At 39.0% G+C, this 25065-nt stretch overlaps 1 protein-coding gene across 3 annotated transcripts in view; it reads right to left on the reverse strand.

Moving 5' to 3' along the window:
- Positions 1-3365: 3365 nt before the first annotated feature.
- The window catches only part of LOC126273105 (uncharacterized), an 84517-nt gene continuing 62817 nt past the window's right edge, over positions 3366-25065 (reverse strand). Inside the window, exons 1-5 of one of the 3 annotated variants that reach the window (XM_049976541.1) lie at positions 16281-16773; positions 9681-9765; positions 8536-8821; positions 7991-8060; positions 3366-5706 (exon numbers count right to left, since the gene is read on the reverse strand). In XM_049976541.1, coding sequence (XP_049832498.1) covers positions 5533-5706; positions 7991-8060; positions 8536-8821; positions 9681-9765; positions 16281-16403 — 738 coding nt within the window. In that variant the 5' untranslated portion in view covers positions 16404-16773 and the 3' untranslated portion in view covers positions 3366-5532. Of the gene's footprint in view, positions 5707-7990; positions 8061-8535; positions 8822-9680; positions 9766-16280; positions 16774-17005; positions 17099-25065 lie in introns of those variants that run through there. The other 2 variants (XM_049976542.1, XM_049976543.1) reach the window with 2 other exon arrangements.

Below are 25065 nucleotides of genomic sequence, written 5' to 3' on the forward strand. Positions count from 1 at the left end.
TTTTCCTTTTTCAACTTAGTATTTCTGCCTCAGAGCATGCAGGTCCTTTAGATATCCCTAACCCTGTAGTTGCACGCTAACAGGACCCCAAGATATGCTTGCACTCCTAACAGTGATGGGTTTCTGTTTACAGTTACCGCCGGTTTAGTGTTTCCTTTTTGACGACTTTCGATGATGTCTGATTCTTAGGGAAATTTGGGTCGGATTTGTTCCTTCCCAGTAGTAGATTCAAAGTACTAAGCCATGAAGCTTGGATTTCGTTTGCTATATACACCTTTGGTATGCATGGTCCACTTCTGCTTTAAAAGCCGTTGACTTGTTTCATCTATAATCCCGAAAAAGGATGCTTTCAAGTTGCTACCAGATGGAGCAGCTGGACCAATTTCTTTCTTCTTGTCCTTTCTTTTGTGTGACAGGCAGAGCCTGGTTTCGTAGTGTTGGGCCCACGTCGTGGGATTGATTGTTTGCTTTATTAAAAAATCTGAGATGGTAATTTGTTTGTTATAAATGAGATCTCTAATTCATTCTGATTTAGCTAACTTATCTCCACATACTTACACTTGTTTTTAGTGATATTTAAGGTGCTGAGAATTATAAATATTTTCAGATTTTAAAGATGCTACCTGAGGTATCTTTCTTTATCTTAACTTTACATTATCATCATGTTGTATATTGAACATTCCTGAGAATTTAATTGAGCTTTTCATTAAAGTGTGCCATCATAATATTTTATCACTTTGTTAACTAATTACCTTCTGTTATGGTAGTCTTCCCACTAACATGTTATGTGGGTTTTTCAGCTAAGTGTTTTGTTTACCCATTTGAATAATTTTAACTGTCGCCAAGAGAGGAGGACTCTACAATGTGTGTCTAAATGCATACTACCAAGGCAGGATCCAATTTGTGGTGTCTGGGGAGGGAGAATTTGTGCAGACTGGGGATGATGGGCTGTTCTTCCCATAATACTTCTAAAGTGGTTGTAGTCGGGGCTACTGTACTAAACTAATGGCTGATGGGTTTCCTGTAACAGTACAAGACATTCTCAGAACTCCTGGACGGCAGTATCATTTTGCTAAAGATTGCTGTTACTTGAGGGCAGGAAATAATCAAGAATATGCTTACACTCTTTTCCTGTGGTTAACTGGCTGAAAGCTTAAACATTTTCGTAAAACTTCTAGGAGCTCGCTAAGTCGAGGAATTGTGCATAAGCCTTCCATAGTACTGGAATTCCTGATGTGGAGAGGTAAGTCTGCGAGTCTTGTATACATCACATTGGTTGGTTACTGATCCGTCGTGAGCAGTGGAGTTACTTTTGTGAGACGAATACCTGAGAGAATTATTTTCTCTAAGTAATGTGGGGACTTGGTGCTGTATGATGATAATTTTTATTTTTTTTCTCTTTGGCTATACATTTGTTTCGACTTAACTGCCATTAACGAGTGACCTGTTCTACAGTGTGGGCGACGTTACTCTCATTATACATTTTTTGTTATAGTAGCACACTATAGTCGAAACTGATCTGTAGAGAAGGGGAAGAAAACAGAATTTAATATCACACAGCAGTGAGTCTTGACACGCCTTACAAATATGTCACATGCTGACTTATACTACTCCCATTATTGTGTAGTATGAAAATGAGGCAACCAGTCTGAAAGTACTGGTAGTTTCAATAAATAATGAAAGTATATTTAAAACATACTCCATTTACGTGATATCTCTTTTACAAAGTAGGCACCTAATTTTGTGGAGAAAGATTCATTTCGTTTTCTAAACTCACACAAGCGAGGACACACACACAGACACACACACACACACACACACACACACACACACACACACACACACATACACACAAAATTACATAAAGAGTATAAATTGCTGCGTTTTGTAGTATTTTAAAGGGGGTTCAGAAATATGAAACACACAGCAGCATATTTATCAAAAATATTACGTAAATCAGCAATTCTGTACGTGTAGAGATCGAAAGATTCCTGAGATTAATTGCTCCCCACATCTAATTGCTGTCAAGCGTCACAAGGTGGACAGATAACCAGCGGAAAACGAAGATTGATGACTCTGCAATTTACAAGCCTCAGGTGGTGTGAGGTGACCACACATGCATTTTTGTCCAGTCGACAAAATATAACATACTTGGAGATTGCGAAAATATTGACTCGCTGCCTAGCAAGGGAACTATCCCAGATGTAAATAAATGGTCTTGATGATATTTGGTGGGTGTGTAAACTGGCCCAAATAATTCAATACACATTTTTTTCCGTTTTGGCCCATTTTCACTTAGGGATAAAAACTCATCCCAAATGTAATTTGCTGCATGATGTACAAAAATGTGGTGTTCCACATAGAAGTAGAACAGCATTACCTTTCCTCTGATACACACTGAATTTTTCTACAAAATATCCAACCACTATCAATAAATTTTGAGTAGTTAAAATTATCGTTACAACATAAATTAGAAACACTCTCTTTCCATATCCAACCATATGTAATAAAGCTGAATCCTCAAACGCCATTTTTATGAAATATGTTACACAAAACGTGCTGTCAAGTATTTTCAACATATCTAATTGAAATATGTACACGTTCATTATGCTTCTCACTGCAAGCTCTCCATTAGTTTCCTTTAAAAGAATGAAAAAAGGATAATCCGGTAGCAGGCCTCATGGGCTCTAAGATGAATCGTAAAACTCTGAGTAACTGATGACAATTATTGCAAAACGGATGATTTTTTTTACCCTTTGGAATAAAGTACATCCCCAAAATTTTAAATTGTGAAAAGAACTTTTCGAGTTAATATTTATCGCATATATAGCCTCTAGTTATAAGCTCTGTTATTATCCACGACAGAATTGCGTGTGCCACAGATTGAATAGTGATTTGGTGCTTGCCTTAAAATGCTTTAACTTTACTTCTCTGCTCAACTGCAACGCCCATGTTTGAAGATCAATGTCATGACGATCAGTTGACAATCGATAACCTAACCTTTTTTTTTTAAGTGCTGCAGTGTAGTAGCTTCATAGTACCTCAGAGCCATTGAATAACATACTCTACCCAGCGAGAGAGCTGTGCCACTCTACTAAGATAAGATATTTACGCTTCAAGGATGAAGGGAACTCTGTGTATTTGACAACTTTTGGTTTTCTTACTGAAACACTTTCGCCTACTGAACAGTTAAATCACATACGATATGATTTCAACGGTTACCGTTAAAAACGCTAAGAGTAACAAACTAACGCTAAGGGGCTTAAATCCTAAACCAGCGTGAGTAATGTCTAATTTTCCAGGCGTACAAAATAAATTCTCCGATCCTCATGTCACTTGCAATGCATAACTTCTCTTTCCTTCTCTTTCTTCTCTTTCGAATACCACAGTTCTCGTGACCTGGTATTTTTTGTTTTGTTTTTATTTTTTACTTTCTGATTGGTTACCCTTCCTGTGGCTGCAGCTGTAAGTTAAACGTAACGGAGGAAAGCTGTGTTCGTCACCTGTCTGCGAATGTTGCCAACGCTGATCTGTATGTTTCGTTTGAAGGTGTTTGTGAATGGTGTTTTTTATGAGGTGGAGATCGGAGAGCAGCTCAGCATTCACATAAACGAGGGTGAAAAACGGCATATAAGCCACACTCAGCCAGCTGGTGAACCAGACCAGTAGTTGTGAATCCAATACTTGCACTACTTTCGTGTCTGGTGAAGCACCCTGGCTCGCCGGCTAGCTCACAGCACGTTAGTCTATACGAGCAGGTCTGTAACTTGTTAATGCTGATTTCTCATTACACTCACGTATGAGTAGTGCCAGACCACTATTTCATTCCAATATTCTTATTCAGTATCTGTTTTTACAGTTTCTTATGATTTCTTAGATCAGTGGTATAAACAAATTTATTCAATGTCTGCCTCTATTCTTCTTATGATGCGAACAACGCAAATATACTATTTTAATTTGCTTTAGGGTATCAGTTAATTTGACATTTGAATCATCACTGACGCGGTGTTAAAAAGACCCTCAGCATTTTTAAATGTGGCAGAGGTACACGGAAATATCAAACAGGGGAAAACCCACGATGGAATATCATTGAGAAGACTCAAAGAATCTAAATCCTTAATAGGTTCATCCTCTGCAGATTCAGTGTATGAGATTCACAAGGAAGTAATGGTTCTAAGGACTTTTCTTAGATTTTATATCTAAATACGTTCACTAATTCGCATCCTTCTCTTTCTTGTGTTCCAGTACCAATAACTCAACTGAGATAATTACATTCCAAGATTTTTTCTTCCTTCCTACTACCTATCTTTGAATTGGTACACTTTATCAGAGGAAATATCTCTTATGCTAATATGTTACTAGTTTATGTTATTTTGTACTGTGCATTACAAATTAAGCGCAACACTACAATTACATCTTTGGAATTCAAAGTCAGGCTGGCAACGGATAAATCAGGCGTTTAACTCAAAGGTTTTCACTACCATTTTGATGACTAAAGTTTTGTCCTTCAAGCCAGATACCTATATTACGTTTTCCTATCTCACTGTAGTTCTCAAGGAATTAGTGTTTAACTGAATGCACAGAGAGCTCGTATGTAACACTCAAAAGGCATCATTTTGCTCTTGCATTCCGTTGACAAAATTTGAGTTTGTCAACGTGTAGAAGGACAGGTAGAGCTGACCCACCAAGCTTACGACACCTGACACAGCTCTTTCTCCTAACACCACAGTAGGGGCATTTGACACTGTCCGCCAAACAGTTGCCAACATCTTTCGTGAATAATACACTAAGATCCACTGCATTTAATTAGGCAGTTAAAAAACCGCTTTCGCCAGTAATAAATAAAAATGTACTTTCAGTGAGCTTTCGTCACAGAACAAATATGTTAATGAAAGTTTGGAATAATATTCAATGTAAGTCGTTTGGCAGTCACGGACAAGAACATTGATTTAATTTTTATTTTTGATCCAAGAACCTAAATCATCAACTGTTGTGGTTCTGCTATTAGAGGTGCGCTTCTGAAACTCAAAATATTCTATTCTCTTGTATGAAAAATTCTTTTCCGATTACGATTACTAGTAATTTATGACATTCCCCAGCCTTAATTTTTGAAACATTTTGCTCCACAACTGTTTAACTGAGAAAAATCTCCAGTCTTCAGAAGCCCTGATACATGTGAGACCTGTTAGGACAGTTATTTGTATTTTGGAGCGTTAGTGGAGAGGGTTAATAAGTGTTGTTTTTGTTTTGGTTGTTTCCTATTACAGGTACATCCTGCGGTAGGCACATGGCTGACATTTAATAACTGAAATGAGTAAGCATATATAAAAAAACAGATGGAACAGAATCTGTAAACAAACTTATTTAGAATCGTCTACTTTCTGATCAAATATTCTGCCTCTGTAAATTAAGGGTGTAAACACACACATCAAAATTTCAGTTCACATCAGATTGAGACACAACGATTTAGTCTTTCATACATTACCACATTACTGTGCCTAGTATATATGAATTATTATTTATGTTATTCTTCTACTCACCACTGCTTGCATAGCTAAAGCTTCTGCAGTACGTTACCTCTGCCAATTGTGTGTTTTCGGCTTCTTCGTGCAGCCCCTCCATCCATCTGCAGCGGTCCTGTGCGCTTCCGAAATGCTTCAACACCCACGCAGACACCAGCTCTTGCTTCTCCTTCGAGTATGTTTCCTGCAACGGGAAAACACAGTTAGATTAATTTAGGATTACTTTCCCCGTCAATGAAACATATACCTATCAAAACAAATAGTTGTCAGTATTTGAATTCCAAAAGAAAACCGATTATCCCATCTTCTGTTAGTCATCTCCTCTACACTTCCGCCCTGCAACAGATGAAGACACTGCTATCAGTATAGGTTGAACGAAACGCTAGGTCCGTTTAAATAGAAACTTCTCTATATACTGAGTTTCAGATCTTTGTTGTAAATAGTGGCGTGAACGACGAACGCACAGAGATTGCGAGCTACACGGGGTTGGTCCGTGATGATCTTACAAACTTTCATGGGTGATGGGGAGGAATAAATATATCAATGCAATGCATGGGACCCTCGTCCAGAAACGACCGAAAATAGTTTTGATAACTGGCAGTGGATCACTTCTACTGCAAATTCTTTGCTTTTCGTGCTTTGGGATTAGGTAGTGTGAACCAATACAACAAAAATATCTAGTAAACAAGGGCTCTAAAACGCATACCTAATGAGCTATGAGTAGTTGTTCAGTAGAAGACATGTGTTTCACAGTAGCAAAAGTTAACAACTGCTCATAGCTCTTCAGGTATGCACGTTAGAGTCCATATTTAATGAACTTTTCTGCTTTTTTAGGTCCATTCTAATTCCCCTCCAAGTACGGACAACGAGGGGCTGCAGCATGATGGCGACTGCCAAACACACCAGAGCAATTTTCACTTATAACTTTCAATTAAGTCGTTTCCTGATCATGGCCGCTTTCGTTACGTTGACACATTTGCCTTTTTCTATCAATCCTGCGAGTTTGTAGTATCATTATGGAATCACAATGTAGACTGTATATTATCCTCCAATTAAATCATTTCCGATAAGAACAATTTGTATACTGATTGGCAACAATATTATGCACTTTGTTTGTCATTCAACACTTCAGATAGTAGCATCTTTGCTTCCAACTGCTAATATATGAAGAGTTGAATGAGAAACAGTGTATGTTTATTTTAACGCATCTTTTTGTATCTATAACTAATCGAAATGGACAGTATTCACACACCCTTTCATTTACGTATCTGCAATGTCTGTATCAGCGCGTCAGGTAAAGTGAGAATGGCATGACAACTGCAAAATTTTGTCGTGATTACGCCTCACTCAAAATCGTTTGACGACTGTTGTGTATCTATCAAAGTGCGATATAGAGGAGTAAAGATAGGAATTTTTCAGATCCTATCCTAGTATGTAACATCCCAGTCCGTCATCATCAGTAGAAAATCCCAAAGTCTAATGCAAGTCTTTGTGTTCTAAAAATGTAGCATTTCTGGTTGACATATGAGAACACATCAGTTTGGATGTTACCAGCCAACAGCTATCACAGTTACAATTTGACCTATGCGGTACCCAGAAGATTTAATGTAGCCAGGGGTTTCTTGATTTCGGTTAATTAGAAGTGACTGAAACAGCTTACAACCAAGACAAATCTCCGAAAACAGTGGACAGAGCCAGGAAATTGTAAGCATTTTAATTTTGACTAGATAGGAACATGCACCAGCAGGAATTATCAACGGCTTATGCCTAAGCATGTGTAACAGGACAGATTCGGTTATTTTCCTGACGAGTGTTACAGGTAAACTACAAATGGTAAGAATATCGTGAAGTTTACTGACTTACAAAATCAAGGCTATCAAAATTTTGTCTAAGAAAAAATAAATCATAAATTATTCCTACTCCCCAGTTGCAAACAAGTATTTCGAAAAGCTGACCTTAATTTAAAGACATATACCAATCTGGAAATCTTCCCTAAATATTTGCATATGGGGTACCATCTGATTTCCATCAAGTCAGCTTCCATTTCACGGACAAGACCTGGGCTGTGGATCCTACCTCAAACTATCCACACTACTATCTGTGGTAGCGAATGACAAGTATAGAAATATGATAATTTCCAATTTTCACTTTGTACCATTTCCTTATTTGCAGAGTATTATTTCATTTACAGGTTACCTTGTGACTCATTGATTACACTGCACATATAGACTGGGCTACTATTTACTGCTAGTGTTATTTAAATTAAGCTTCACTAGACTCCTGTTGTAATGAGTACAATTAACTGTATATCACAATTTTCCTTGAGGTGAAATGATGCCAAGTACTCTCTCTCATTACTCAGTTAACTACTAATGTAATTAATGAAACGGCTATTGGACAAGTAGTAGCATCTTATACGTCTTTACAAAGATTTCGTAAGTTTTGTACATGTTTCTCTCAATACATACCAGGATTTTGACGACAGGGCTCTGTTGCTTAGCCTGGCTGCCAGCTGTCGGCGATTCTTCAGGATGAACTCTGAAATTAATTAAATATTTTTAATTTTGTTTAATGATAAATTTAAAATCATTTTTGGACAAATTATCCACATAAGAAATTACACATGTAGCTGCTATGCAAAACTGTAAAGTAGTTATGTTTAATTTGATTAAAACACATTCATGATTATCTCACATAAATAACCAAAACTCATTGATACTTGAGATACTGTTACAATTTGTAATTTGGACAATCTTCATAGGCATACTTTGAACTTGACTGAGCAATTTCTGTACAATCAGAATTCTGAAACATGAGAAGTGATCCTAAAGTCCCCACACACACCTTCAGAACATAAATTGGGATAAGCCCAAACACCCCTCCCCCACTCCCTCCAACCCTAGAGGTCACAGTGTGGGGCAGTAATTGCAGATTATTCACATATTCACCTGCGCTACATGGTAAGTTCCACGCTGAAGAATTCTGAATACACGGCACAACATGCCGGACTCACCTGCTGGTCCTAGTGGAACTGCGGCCTTGTGGCAGCCTAATGCAGAGGCAGCAGGCCAGCAGCCGCCGTAGCAGGCCACGGCTGGTCTCGGCCTCCCCCACCTCCTCCTCCTCTTCGCCTACCTCTGCCTCAACCACATCGCGGTGCTGCTGCGGCGGCTGCTGTCGGGCTGTTTCGCCTCCGCCTTGCCTCTCTTGCACCTTACCTGCTGCCACGTTTGATACTACATACGTGAGCGCGGGTCTCGGGGACGGCTCAGACTGCACATCGTGGCGGTAGCAGTGGCCTGTAAAATAAAAGTTCACCATTACTCTAAACAACATCTATCTGCAGTAACTCACTGTCATCTACTACCACAGACTAATAATGCATCGCCATTGCAGTATGTACATAGAGAGCTATAATACTTATCATTACTGCTCTTGCATGTCAGAAAAGGTGAATACATCTTATAGTACTCACTGCTATCCAAGGTTGTTGACACAGTTGGCGGAAAAATAATAATGAAGTTAACATCCTCTGTAAACAGAAATTAATTTGACAGAATCAAAATAATTATAAAGTAATCTACTGACCATCTCAGAGGACTGTAAGCTGCCCATTAGCAGTACAGAATTTAGTGGAAATATGACACACGATCGTAGTTCTAAACCAGAGAGTTATTAAGATCTCCACAGCGTTTTCTCTGACTCTGTTACTACCACACAGATCTAGTTGAAAGATCCATCAGGAACGAGTGCATTCACTGACAGACGCAATTCATGTCCTAGCTACTCAACTACCAGGAGAATGAACAGAACACGACCAGTAAAAAGTTCATACCCTAAAACGTGGCTTCCCTGGTATCACTCCTAATACAAATGATCGGTACAGTGATTTTAGCTGTAAGACTAGCAGAACTGAATATCCTTACCATAGTGTATGTCACACAATGCTCATATCACGTTACGTATAAAGCAGATACGACAAAGTAACAAAGACGCAGCGCTACATTCATTTCATGTTTATTATAGCAGACGCAGATGGGATACGTAAAAAAGTTGCTGATATAAAACGTAAGCTCTGTAACAAAGCCACCTCATCAAAACCATTACACTACTTGAATCGTTGCTACTCGTATCCTCACAACACCAAAAGGTACTCACAGTATTTCAACAAGACCTCCACTTCTTGCTCCCGTACAGGCCGTAAAGGTGGAACGGCCCTACACTCTGCATCAGAACTCATCACCTGTAACAGAGATACAGAATGCAATAAGTAGTGGGTATTACGCTAAACTGCAAGATGCGTAACTTTATGAGTAGCAGAGAATGTTTGTAAAACCCTCAGCACAACTTCTGATCGATATTAAAGTCAGTAAATTAAGTGATATTAGGACATAACGACATGTAATGTTGATAATGTAAAAAAAGTGAGAACGCTAGCTTGCGTTGATGTACTAAGGAATTATTTTAGGTACAGTTCGTAAATCTTGACGATAGCTTCCGTGTAGGGCATGTCGGTGGAATGGACTTATATTCGGCAGCAGTGCTTAGGACCTGGAACAGAGACACAGATGGAATGAGTGTGGGGTATTGTGCTGTATCCAAAGCGACGGTATTTTCTCAATAGTAGTCAACGTATTGTAAAACTCACATCAACATTTTTGTCACCGTTCAGTTCAGAAATTATTTTAAAAATGTATTTCAGCACGTCCCATCATTAATAAGAACAAGATAAAGTGTGCTTGCACCGATGTGCTAAGAGAAACTTTTAAGATTATTCTGTAGATTACGTATAAAGCTCTTCGAATGAATGTTTATTAGTCATATATCTAGTTATGTCCCTACCTCCGATCAGTTTACTAAATAATATCACGGAAATTATTTTCTAAAGTGACGCTATATATTTTTATTTCTGTGCCAGCAGAGTCTGCAAATTATGTATATGTGTCCAAGGTGTATAAAGAAGCGCAAATGGTCGCCAAAACTATGCGAAGAATCACGTGTAAATTGCGTTCGATTATTTAAATACGGTTTGCAAAACTAAACGTCTAGTACGAGGCTTCTCTTTAGTCGAATTATTGTACAAACCAGAATTACAAACAATCGAAGCACGCGTTCACCTACAAACGGTTGTATGAACTAGATTCTTCTGTTTTTCTAACCATTATTTTGTAACATTGCCATACAACGCAATTAAAGGCAGAGAATTCTTTTAAGAATGTGACCAGCAGATGAAGAGGCCTATAGACAGGTAGAACCTCAGACGCCGTGCTGGTCTTTCGCTGTGTTACAAATTAAATGGCGAGAACAGGAATAATATGAGATTACGTGTCATACGCTGCCATTAGCAATAATCGAAATTTCTTGTCAGCTTCGTCGAACTTCTTGCGTTTTGAGTTACAAAAGTATTTCAACATCCAAACGAAGTCAAAGTTTCTAATCGAGATTTATTTAACAGCACCATTTTGTAAGGTGTATGACAAAGTTTGTGAGTTTCTATCCAATGCTACCTGAAATGAAATTTTCTTTTCAATAAACAAAAATAGAATGGAAAGTGTGTTGATGGGAAGGTGTACGATGAACTTCAACAGAAGTAAAACGAAGATAATGGAATGTAGTCAAATTACATCAGGTGATGGTGATGGAATTAGATTAGGAAATAAGACACTTAAAATAGTAGATGAGTTGTGCTATTTGGAGAGCAAAATAAAAGATGATTATCGAAGTAGAGAGGATATAAAATGTAGACTGGCAATAAAAAGGAAAGAGTTTCTGAAGATGAGAAATTCGTTAACATCGAGTATAAATTTAAGTGTCAGGAATTCCGTTATGGAAGTATTTGCATGGTGTAGCCACGTATGGAAGCGATACATGCACGATAAACCCTTTAGACACTAAGAGAATACAAGCTTTGGAAATGTGATGCTACAGAAGAATGCTGAAGATCAGACGGGTGTATCACATAACTAATGAGGAGGTACTGAATAGAGTTTGGCAGAAGAGAAATTTGTGGCACAACTTGACCAGAAGAAGGGATCGTTTGGTAGGACAAATCCTGAGGCAGCAAGAGATCACCAATTTCATACTGGAAGGAAGCATGAGGAGTAAAAGTCGTAGAGGGAGACCAAAACATAAATACACTAAGCACATTCAGAAGAATATAGGTTGCATTAGTTGCTTGTAGCTTGGAGGTGAAGAGACGCGCACAGGATAGAGTAGCATGGAGAGCTCCATCAAGACAGTCTTTGGACGGAAGACCACAACAACTACAATAAACAAAAATTTTAACTAATTACCTTAGCATTCCGTCAAACAATTTAATATTTACCATACATCATACAGACAATTAGCATCTGCTTCCAACAGTTCGTTGTTCGCTGTCTAGCTGAATATAGAAGTTGGAGGGTAGTAATGCACGCTGATGGAAATAAAATCACCTTTTACAAAAATATGTGGAAACTTTGTACCAAATCTGTGGCTTTTGTCAATATAAAGTCAGCGTAAAGAATCGTATTATGTTGAAATTTATACTGAGAAAACGAGACATTTAAGTTGAGTGTCACTGCGGACATAAATATGAATCATTATTCGTCTCACGATAATACTCTCAAACACATCTTCAGCTGGTAAAAAAAAAGAAGACAAAGACTCCTGTAAGGTGGCGAAACTTGAGTACGATATAATCGAGGCACAATAAATTATTAATGTTTGCTCGGAAGACCTTTAGAGTTACTATCTTTTTACTTCGATTAACTCAATAGTAAATACGAAATTTTTGGGTGCCGGTCAGCGAGGAGACGAACTCGCACTACCTCCCATACGCACTTTCAATCCAGACCCACGACATCGATTTCGACCACAAGAAGAGAGGCTTAGTGTAGCAAGCGCAATTTAGTATCATTGCATTGGTATTGTAATCAATAACACCGCAGCCTACAACGGTGAATGTCGTTAAGTCTATAGCAACCCGAACTGAGTTTTATTGTGTGCGAAACGACGAGAACCTTTATAGTTCTGTAACTTCTAACACATGTTATTACTGCAGCTACGCACTTAATGTAATACTGCATGGATCGTGTTCCTTACTTTTCCATACCGACGCAAGTGCTGGTATCACTACTGTTACATCACGTCTGGAACAGCAGCTGGAACACTGCTGGTTCGCTCAGCCATTGTGAACCAATTGATGAGAGGTGTTTCTGCAGCTACAAACTTAGCGATTGTCAAATGTAATCAACTGATTTATGTTCGTGTTCGTAACTGCGAATAAATCCCGTGCAATAATATTTATGTTTTCAAAAGAAAGTCCTGTTGTAATATATCGATATTAGGAAAGGCAAGGCGTCTTTATCTGAACTCAAGCATTATGTTTTCATGGTGGCTCTTTTCACAACTATTGGATAGGAGTTACAAGAGGTGTATTAATCTGATGTACTTCACACTCGGCTGTTATCTAAAGTCAGGATTCTTAGTGGTAGGTGAAGTACAACTGCAGTGATAAAAGTTCAGTGGGATGACAGGACATTCTTTCATCAATTTGGTATGAGTGACCCACGGGTTCTGGTTGCTTTTTACCGAGCAATTGCATTTCGTTTGGTTTCCTATTCCCGTTCCTGTTTGTGTCTGTATTGTAGGGAAATTATATGCGCATCATTGCAAGTATCCACTGCATGTGCAAACAAGTTTGTACCATTTATCTATCGTACTTTCTGTTGATAATAATAAGCCCGCTTGCTTCTTCGTCCTCAATCTTCTATTCAGCGGGGTTCACTTTCTACCTGGGTTTAGATTTGTGTAAGTGTCACTGTGATGCACAGCAGTGCGGGTAAGTTTACTGACGAAGAACAGGCCGACTTTCCTCTCGTGTCTGGGCTGACTGACTGCGGTGGCAGACTGTTCCTGCAGCCACAGAGAAACACATCACTGTCCGAGGGTTTTTGCGCTACACTGTTCTGTTTCGAATATTTTGTTGAGTGCTTATCAAATGGTTTACTATTGTGAGGATCCTTTCAAAGAAATATACGTAAATGTGGTACAAAGTTGAATAAATCATCATTACATTATTATTCTATAACGAGGGGCTGGTGACCCCGAAAACCTTATACTGAAAGACTCATAAACTGCCCACAAGAACTTCAAGATTTCGGATTCAACTTGTGTTCACACTGTCCCCTTAGAGAGCATCACCTGTACGAAGATTTCTTTGTAATTTTATGAGTACCTTAGTTCATGTTGTTGAGTACAGGTCCTCGCTCCAGAACTTGACTCAAACCTTAAATGTCATTATTACACACGCGATGAAAGATACTAAAATTGGCACTGTGTGATACGAAACTAATAGATGGTAATGCGATAAATACGTTGACGTCACTGTAAACTCAGTTGGTGATTTGTGGATCTACTTTACGTATTCGCTTACTACCCCCAAACTACGTTCAGAGGTAAGTCGAATCCTTCCATGTTTCTACATTGTAAAGTTGTTGCGCTTTCCTTAGCGACATTAACATTTCTTGAAGAGGGACATACAAGTTTAGGGGCTTGGGACAAAGGTCTCTGCTACAGTTTTTAGTGTTTCAGCGCTTCATATATTTACGATCAAAACCGCTAAATAAATATATAAATTTAGTGACGCAGACGGTTTTTTCCATCATGTTACAGCGGTTATGGTTTTCCCACGACATTATACTTTGTATTATACGAAATAATTGTAACGAATACGGACAACTACAAGTAACGTTTGATACCCAGAATGCACAGAAAATTTTCAAATTTTTATTGATTACGTGAAATTCGCGTATGGCGAAGAAGTTACAGTGAGGAATGCAGTTTCCTAGACCCATCTGCAACAAATCTGCAACATATTTGCATAGATGTAAGGGAGATAAGAATGATGGGAAATCTTCTAGGCAAGAATAGAAAGCAGGACAAGACGTCCATACGTCAGATACTGGCCTTTCGAAGTTTAGAAGAAAATATTAGCTCTGTCTGCGGTAATAGAGGATAGGGTTAAGATGGAAATGAGTTTCAACTGATCATGTATTATCATGACGATTATATCTAAATACGCAGTATTGCATGTAATTATTAATTAATTTTCACATACATGAAACAAAAAAAATTCCCATAAACAACAAAGGTAATATAGTACTGTTATAAACTCAGAGTGAAATGCATCTTTTGTTATGATTTGTTCCTTGTACATAAAACAACTGTTTTGTAAAGAATTTTGACTTACTTTCATAGTCTACTTGATAGACGGTATAACTGTTAAGAAAGTTAATTCATGCAAAGTAGACAACGCACAGTCCATGTAGAACAGGTACGGACAGGAAAAACGAGAATCCGAAAGGAAAAGAGGTTGAACATTATTTTCTGTTATTTCTAGAAGGTGAATATGTTCCGCCACCTGGCTTAAGACTGTATAGCGAAAATAAAGGCATTCCGAACACAACATCCAGTAAGACAAAAATCTATTTTAGATAATCATTTTTAGAGCAAATATTTCAAATCTGTTACTTAGGTGACGATATTGAAAACGATATTGAAAATAAAATGTATAATCAAACTGTCTTTCGGTCCAGTAACAGAAAATTGACCCCTAACGTGCAAAAAGGAATCAGTACTAAATTTTATAAACTGATGGTGATTAGTTCGTTAGATCTGTCAGGTTAGCCGAGGGCGTTGATGCCTTGCGTCCTGGACACGGGTAGGCGCGCTAGCCCTGAATCGAACCCCCCCCCCCCCCCCCTCCCCCCACCGGCATATTACCGACGAGGGAAGGTGTGCCAGCCAGCCTGGATACGGTTTTTAGGCGGTTACTCACATCCCACTAGGTGGATAATGGGCTGGTCCCCACGTTACGCCTCAAATAAACTACTCGCTGACATTTGAAAACGTTCGCACTATTTCGTGGCTTACACCAGACACATAAAGGTGGGGTACTCTAATTCCATCCTTGGGGGTATGGGGTGCGACAGGAAGGGTATCCGGTCACCCTCTGACATTAACATCGCCAAATATATTGTAACAACGCTGACATCTCGCTGAAGTGTGACAAAGGCCCAAACGATATGAATGATGATGGTGATTACTTCGTTACACTATGTAAATGAAACTTTGTAGAACACAAAAAGAAATAACAGAGCCGTGATTGGAAATGAAAGAACAGAATTAAATATTGTCAACATGAAAATCAAATGAATCGAGAAAAATCAACACAAATCCTCAAGAGAATTCCAGATTCCACAGAAATTCGTGAAGTACAATCCAAACGGTAACAGAGTTATTGGAGATCTTCAGAAAAGACTGAAATGATTGTTTGTTAAGTTTGGATGGCCTAGAGCCTAATTCTTCAAAGGAAGCTGATGAAATGATGAGTATCCATTGCCATAACGCATTTTTGTTTAATCGTTATTGGGTAGATGGGATGGTGAGATCGCATTCCTGACTATGGTTATAAGTTAATGTTAAGTTTGTGGTCATGGGTACACAACCCATTACATTCAGACTTGATCGGATGGCCCATTTTTGGATGTACCATCTTCTTCACTATCTATAAAACTGAAGTTAAGAAATAATTTTCGTGTTTCATTTATTCCTCACTCATATTTGCTGCGAAAATTGTAATATTACTGATGTTAGGCAAGTGATATTACAACCAGTGTCTGCTGATATAAACATGAACAATGATTACAAGTCAACCAAATATGCAACGGTGGTTTAATGTGTGAGATACACAACAAAAGATAAAGGTGCACTTACCCTGTCGACGGCCTTTTTATTGGAAGAGTTCCAGTAATAAATGGTAGGAAGTGAACACTGCGAATAATTAATCAGATGTGAATAAAGACCAACACTGCTTCTTCGTAGCTTCCTGTGTTTCATAAACAAAGTTGAGGGATATTTTCTGTCACTCGGAGCAATTTTTAGCCACAGTTTCGGAAATGGAGTTAAAGTCGGAAAAAAACCGATGTGATTGATTTTCAGTTGCTGCCGTGTACTGTCAGCCGACTGGCTAATACGTATGACAACGGGTTACCAACAGGAACGTACTACGCATGAGTTGCACACTCTGTTAATTCACGCCAGTTCAACTAATTATTACAGAAACGCAAAATGGATACAAAATGGAAGCTACAGTGATTAAATCCTTGCACTTCGAAATGTGTATCAACGATAAGGGAATTTAGATAGCCATACACAACGTCTTTTACATTTCGTGTATTTACGAACTGCGTAGCACACAAAAACACACAAATCGACCCGCATTTCAAGCAAAGAAATGACGGCTACACTATGTTTCAGTATCTTTGTCTTTCATAATCAGTAATATCGTTGGATATAACTTCCAAAGCCGCTGAGTCCATAATAAAGTCGTTTTATGAAGGAGGAGCGGTGCACGCTGCAACCGAATTGCGTAGCTTCTAATCTGTGCACTTTCCATTGCTACGTATCTTACCTGAAACCGTGTGCAACATCTCACTTACCTTTCCGTACTCGTGCCACGGCACGTAGTACGGCTTCAGCTTCGCCTCGGGCACAGCTACAGGAACACTTCCGGCGCGCTGCGACATCTTGAAGAGAATGAAGGGATGCGTTTCCGCGGGAATGACCTTAGCGATCTTCAACTGTCATTCGTTGTTGCGTGTGCTTTCTATTTTGCGTAATCGATGTCACTGTTTTTGGAGGATGCATGCAGGAAGCTTCTTTTACACTGCTTGTCTCAGTTGTTTATGGGAATAGCTAACCACACCCGTCAGCAAAATGTGAGCTTCGTGCTTAATTCACATCTAACTAAACATGTGTGTCGAAAACTGAATTTAACTTTGCGTAAATAGAGACGATCTAAAATTTTTACCTCCTTCTGAGAAATTATTAGTTATCTTCTAGCCGACGTGTTAAACAGCATGTAATATTTAATAGAACCGTGTATCTAAATGCCTTTCACTTCGATATTTACATTTAATGAAAATAGTTTCTGGATAATTGAAGCTGTTCATTGGAAAACTTTTTTGTGTTAACCACGTGTTTCATCTCACTTATTTGATGTTTTCCCTTTGAGAATGCTATATGTCTACATCATGACCTAGAGAGAGACGCCTCGGCTTAGGAACAGTTTAAGGTAAAACCATCAAACTTAGTTTTTGAAATGATTTTCACTCAAAGCAATTTGTGACCTAAAGAGGTGGTAAATAAATTCTATATATAATGCAAGTTCTGAAGTTCTGAGTAAAAACGTAACAATAATTCCATTTTTCGTTTCACATGGGAACTGTACCGTACTCTAAAATTCGTACTAATCATTCTACAAACGACGACCGAGAAGTGAAGGTAGTTTTAAGTACAGTTATTCCTGTTATCATTTCCAATTCCGAAATATTGTGCTGGGTTGTTGTAACGCACAACAGAATGGTTAAAGGTGGTTGTATTGTTAAAGTAAACACAGATTTTTTTACTATACAAAGGCAAATCAATGCTGTTGCCAGACAATACACCAAGTGCAAGTTTTCATAACAAATTGTGCAGTCACCCTGCAGCAGATGAAGTGGAAATACGAATGAAATGGTAATTTTTTATGATTGGTGTTCAATTTCGCACCAAACGCGTAAAAGTTTTTATAGTTCTGAATGTGTCAAGTTAAGGAAAATTATCTTGTTTAAGTAGTAATCTTCCCACAAGTTTCGTACCAGATTAGAATCCAGAAAAGTGTTGGTAAATGTGCAGCGCCGCCCCTTGTTGATACGATTCAGTTAAATTACGGGTGGACCATAGCTGTGGTGACATTGTCGGCCAGTCAGTCACTTTCTGTTACTGAAAGCGCAACATGTGCATTTATCCACATGATTAATGACATTCATACGCTACCAAGATAAGTCTTACATTCTACCAATTCACGTCTTTCACATATTTATTGTTACATCTATCGTGATTATGCTAATCTGGGTAAGAAAAATAAACTGGATTGACTCAGATTGTTTTTCATTCTGATGCCAATTCCCTACATACGCTGAAGCCGTTCAGGATAACTTTTTATATGCATTCTTTAGGAACGTCATCATTTACATTGAAGGTACCGCTAACTGTTTTATGTTGTTATCTTCGCCAGTGTCCCAGTTAACTGAATCACTATGCTCCGTAACAGCAATGCTATGACAAAAAATAAAAATAAAATGAGAAAAAAAGAATGACCATGAGACACAGCCCTTCATAACGCCCCCATATTAAGTAAGAAACGGCAGCGGGCAGCAGCTTTCCACAACGAGTCATAGTCATCGTTGCGTCTGTGGTCGAAAGGCATCAGCTTCTTATGGACTATGGTTTTTAGGCTTTTTACGAGTGTCATTACTTATTGCTAATTTGTTTAATAATTTGAAACCAACCAGTCTGCAAGATCCAGGCAATCATAGAGAGTGGGGTAATGGGTTGTGGGGGCTCCAGCGTTATGCGCGTTACGGGGCCCTGTATATACTTGGCTTACAATACGGGAAAGAAAACCAATGTGCACTCCGTGTGCATACCGACTGGACTCATTCCAGGTACGGAAATGGTCCTCCCGGATGCCATGAAGAGCACAGGATGCAGCCAACTGCAGGTGGTTGCTCACATCCGTACCAATGATGTGTGTCACTTGGGATCAGGAGAGATTCTCTCTGGTTTCGAGTGGCTGTGTGGCGTGGACTGGGTGTTTTTTTTTAGGTTAGAGGGTCTCAAAAAAACACAAGAAGGGCTTCAGTCACAAAGAGTGCAGGCCGAACACAGGAAGAACGTAAATACTGGAACCATTGGTATAACAGTTGTAAATTGTCGGAGCTGTGTTGGGAAAATACCAGAGCTCCAAGCACTAATAGAAAGCACTGATACTCAAATCTTTAAAGGCACTGAAAGCTTTGCTAAAGTCGGATATAAGCTCAGGCGAAATGTTTCCGAAGAACCTAACGATGTTCCGAAAGGATGGGCTAAACACGGTTGACGGTGGCGTGTTTGTTCCTGTTAGAAGTAGTTTAACCTGTCGCGAAACTGAAGCAGATACTTCCTGTGAGTTAGTATGGGCAGAGGTCGTTGTTGGCAACCTGAATAAAATAATAATAGGATCCTTTACCTACCTACCAATTTCGATGATACAGTTGCTAAAAGGCTCAAAGAAAAGTTGAGTTTAATTTCAAACACGTACCCGACGCATACGGTAACAGTTGGTGGTGACTTTAATTTACCCTCGATATGTTGTCGAAATTCCGAAGGTGTGCATAAAATAGCATCGGAAATTGTGCCAAACGCATTCTCTGAAAATTATTTCGAGCAGTTAGTTCATGAGCCCACGCGAATAGTAAACGGTTGTGCAAGCATATTTGACCTCTTAGCAACAAATACTTCTGAGTTAATAACGAGCATCAAATCCGATACAGGGATTTGACTTTGAGTTACTACACCAGCCTTCTGAAAAGCCTTCACAAAAGAAGACGAAGTAAATATTCCATAATTCGAATCGAGAACAGCTGCCAACATTAGTAACGTATAAATAAATATCCTCGGAGTAGTGAAGCAACTCAAATCACTTAATAAAAGCAAGAATTCTCGTCCAAACTGCATACCAATTAGATTCGTTTCGGAGTATGCTGATGCATTAGCTCCATACTTAACAATCATATATAACCATTCGCTCGACGGAAGATCCGTACCCAAAGACTGGAAAGTTCAGAACACATCAATATTCAAGAAAGGTAGTAGCAGTAATCCACTAAATTACAGGCCTATGTCGTTAATGTCGATATAAACCAGGATTTTGGAACATATAGTGTGTTCAAACATTATGAATTACCTCGAAGAAAACAGTCTATTGACACTCAGTCAGTATGGGTTTAGAAAACATCGTTCCTGTGAAATCCATCTAGCTCCTTATTCACATGAAGTGTTGAGAGCTATTGAAAAGGGATTTCAGATCGATTCCGTATTTCTGGATTTCCGGAATACTTTTGACACTGTAACACACAAGCGGCTTGTAGCGAAATTGTGTGCTTATGGAATATCGTCTGTTATGTGACTGGATTTGTGATTTCCTGCCAGATAGGTCACAGTTCGTAGTAACTGACAGAAATTCACCGAGTAAAACAGAAGTGATTTCTGGCGATCACGAAGGTAGTGTTATAGACCCTTAGCTGTTCCTTATCTATATAAAGGATTTGGGAGACAATCTGAGGAGCAGTCTTAGTTTTTTTTTACAGAGGACGGCTAATAAAATCGTCAGAAGTTCAAAACATTTTTTGAAAAGGTATCTGAATGGTGCACAAATTCTAATCTAAAAGCCGCAAATTCAACTAAATACGTCGGTATTTCAATTACGAACAACATAAATTGGAAGGAACACATAGAAAATGTTTTGGGGAAGGCTTACCAAAGATTACGTTTTATTGGCAGGACACCTGTAAAATGTAACAGATCTACTAAGGAGACTGTCTACACTACGCACGTCCGGCCTCTTTTAGAATACTGCTGCGCGGTGTGGGATCATTACCCTATAGGACTGACGGAGTACATCGAAAAAGTTCAAAGAAGGGCAGCACATTTTGTATTATCGCGAAATATGAGAGAGAGTCTCACAGAAATGATACGGGATTTGTCATTGACATCACTAAAAGAAAGGCGTTTTCCGTTGCGGCGGAAACTTCTCACGAAATTCCAATCACCAGCTTTCTCCTTCGAATGCGAATATATTCTGTTGACACCGACCTACATAGGGAGAACCGATCGCCATGATAAAATAAGGGAAATCAGAGCTCGTACGGAAGGATACAGGTGTTCTTTCTTTCCCCGCGCTATACGAGGTTGGAATAGCAGAAAATTGTGAAGGTGGTTCGATGAAACCTCTGCCAGACACTTAAATGTGATTTGCAGAGTATCCATGTAGATGTAGATATAGGATAATGGTGTGAATGGGAAGAAAGATATTAAATGGTTATTATTATGCCTATTCACGAAGTACACGTGATCCTGAGAACTGTGATTGTACAGAAAAAGTAAATTATAGTCTCTGAGATATTTTGTAATGTACAATAAGCCAGGTTATGGAACTGGGAAAACAAGAAATACATTTCGAAAATTCTGCTACTTAACTCTCCGTTAGAGAGGTGGGTACTATAAGACCTACAGAAAGGAGGGCTGCGGTATGCATTACATCGTTGGAAGTGTGTGAGTGCTCAGATGTAAGGAGTTTATATAGTTGGAAACGGAAATGAGGGAAAGAAAACAGACGGGCCAAAGTGCATGGTAAAATGGTTATCACAATAATAGCTTCGAAGTATACAATCATACTTGAGATCCATGTAAACCAGTTCAGAGTTGCATTAATTAAACGCTAGTGACAATTCGGCATAGCAGTCTATTCCACAATTAAAATTTCATCGATATAAGGGAGAACATGACACAGGAAAATTAATACAAGTTGACGTTTTCCCTCTTTCATTCCAAGCATTAATCCCGACTTGCGGGGTCTGCTGTTTTGCTACATCTCCTCCATTTCTCCCTGTCGCTGACATCTTCTGGTCTTAAGTCAACAACGTGCGTGGTGCGTGTCTCCCCTGACGTTGTCAGTCCATCTCTTTGCCGGTCTTCCTCGCAGTCTTGTTCCTCCTGGGAGAACAGTGACGTTAGCACTTTCCAGTCGTATGTTAATCAGCTGTGAGTAGAATTACTCAGTTACTGAAAAGAATACTTTAGTAGTAGCAACGGCTATGAAAAATTTTAGGTATATGTCCTATGGGAGAAAGATTGGATTTTATTGTGTACATAGACTACTGATATTTTTAAGGACGAGGAAGCTTTTGCACAGTCGTTTTTAGCTATGGTTGCTTTTTCATCATGAGTATGGTTTAGAAATACTGTTAAAAGACAATTGTGCTTGAGATGAACTATCTCGCCTGTCTGTGGAATGGAAAGCGAATGGAGTTCTGACCTGGGGAAGTTCAGTTTCCAAAGTTCGTCATTTAGAACATGAGAAAGAATTAGAGGCATTAATGAAAAATCTTAATTGAGAACAAAAGAAGGATAAGAATCTTACAAAAATCAAGGAAGTGTGACAAGTAGGGAAATCATGAAAGGGGAGTGGATTTGCTGTATTGACGTTTTATTCTTTAGCAACTTACCACAACCTTTTAGAGGAAGAGCTGCAGTACCTACTTAAATTGTATCAGAGTTTATGGGTATTTTGGTATAAACTAGTGTATTGCACACTTACATAACTATTCTTTTGCATGCAAAGGGTAATAATAGGATAGCTAGGAAGGAGCAGAAAACTTGTGAGGTGTGCCAATAAACCAAGATTAAAAACCAGAAAGAGTGCAGCCTGTTGCAGTACTGCCCAAGGGTTTGTTTGAGATATTTCAGCAGTTGATATTCCAGGATTATTGTCAAGAGAGGTTGGTGCAGAGATTTTTGCTGTGCATGTATTGGATGTTTAGCCTACTTTAAGAAATTGTGTCAAGTGAAGAACAGATACACAGTCCTACATTTCTCGGAATAAACATGAGTCGACCATTAGCCGTCCCTGGTACAGATCTTATGTACATTTTTCGTTTCATGTTACCTCGCAATATTACGCCTCGATATTTAATCTACGTGATTGTGACTATCAACCCACCAATAATACTGTATTTGAAGATTACAGGATTGTTATTCCTGCTCATCTGCCTTAACTTACATTTTCCGTGTATACAACAAGCTGTCAGTCATGACATCAAATGTCTGTCCAAGTCATCCAGACCTCCGTCAGTCGCTCCACCACGGTGTTCCCCTGGACCAGAGCGTCCTCTGCAGACAGCGGCAGACCGCTGCCCACCCTGATCCTCACAAGCAGTAGCGGCTTCCCTGGTCCAGCTAGCACGGTCTCTTGTCCCTCTTCCACTAGCCACACTGTGACGGATCCACATGCCAGTAACACGGCAATAAATGGCTCTTCATCTCCGCAGTTTCAACAGTTTCAATTCAGAAACAAATGCTATTATTCGTGTAAAGTGAGGCACCGCATCTCCCGCAGCGCAAAGCGTTTGACGGTGAGACCAGCTGTCTAATGACCCTGGTTGTTTACGTAAGAGAATATCCACCGGTGGGACCCGTGTACTCTTTCAATCCACTGAGTGCATCCAACAGAGTTCTGCAAGTACTAGACAGATGTGTGGTCGTCGTGCTAGCTCTGAGGTACCTAATCCTTTTGCAAAAGCATCCACGTACGCACTCGGGCTACGTTTTGCAGTTAAGTTTATGATGGTAGTTTGAACTGATCCTTCACAAAGTTTCAATGTTCCCGCCACCGGTTATATTACAAAAACTTAATCGGCATGGAAACGCGTCTTACACCTCCTATCTTGTCAGGACTCAGGGCATTCCTCGTGGTTGTTACAGGGTGTCACAGTAAGCCCAAAATTATTCGCAGGAGAGGCGCAGAGACAGAGACTTTCTCACATCTTTACGCAAACAGAAAAGAATACCGTGAGAGCACAGTGTTTTGTAAGCCAAAATTGCAGTTCGACATAGGCAGTCGAAGTGTTGCTGGGTAGATCACTGGTAAAGCTATTTTCTTGTCGACACAACAAGCAGTGGCGAACTTCTTTTCTGGTAAAGATATATTATCGAAAAATGGTTCTGCAATAAAGCTGATATTAGTCGAATGTGCATTTAGCGAAAATAACTCAAATCTTTGTCTTGACCCTAATCTATACCAAGTATAGACGGGGGGGGGGGAGGAGGGGGGAGTTGGCGACGGGCACTTTATGCCCACCATTTGGAAATATTGTTATCTAGTCATTTACACTAAATTCTAAAATTCTGAAAAAATGTTTACTGTTCTTAACGAACTATTCTCCCAGATTCTATATTTTAATTCTTCAGTTAAAGTTAACCCAAAAAAATTTAAGCCTTAAGTGTAGAAGTTACTTCCCTGATGAGTGTCGTATTCAGTATTTCTAGCTTCAGGACATCACTTACATATCAGCATCTCTTTAACTAGTAAGTTGTCAGTAAAATTCAAATTTACATTTTTAAATATTTTGTCCCTTGGACGTAAAGTACTCTGACGTCAATTTGGTATTACACATTACTCTGGGTGTGTTGTTGATGGTAAGAGTATGCTAAGGGACATTTTCACCTTACGGTCTCTACATACACATCATTATGTCTTCAAAAACTATGTTGTTGATGCAAGACAAAAATAAATAACGAATTTTATATTTTTCATTCTGTTATAGTATGGGCATAAGTACCACCCTTGACAATAAGCGCTATGAAAGTGCATTGTTATTAAGAAAGTTAAGTTTCTCAATAAGTGAATGTTGTCATTTGTGTCGAAACCCCGTTAAATTCGTTCAAAATATCGACCGAGGGCTGTGTTTCTTTCAATTGTAACTATTCACGATCTCTGAACGTGCAGCCATGTACAAAATTCTATGAGAAAAAAGTCAACTATTCTCTGTTAAACACTGCATAAACTATTTATTAAGGACATTTTTCGCATAAAAACTGCGTTTATCGAGCCCACACTAGGAAAACTGATACTTTCTTA

The sequence above is a fragment of the Schistocerca gregaria genome, chromosome 5 (assembly GCF_023897955.1).
Source record: "Schistocerca gregaria isolate iqSchGreg1 chromosome 5, iqSchGreg1.2, whole genome shotgun sequence".
Classification (NCBI taxonomy): Eukaryota; Metazoa; Arthropoda; class Insecta; order Orthoptera; family Acrididae; genus Schistocerca; species Schistocerca gregaria.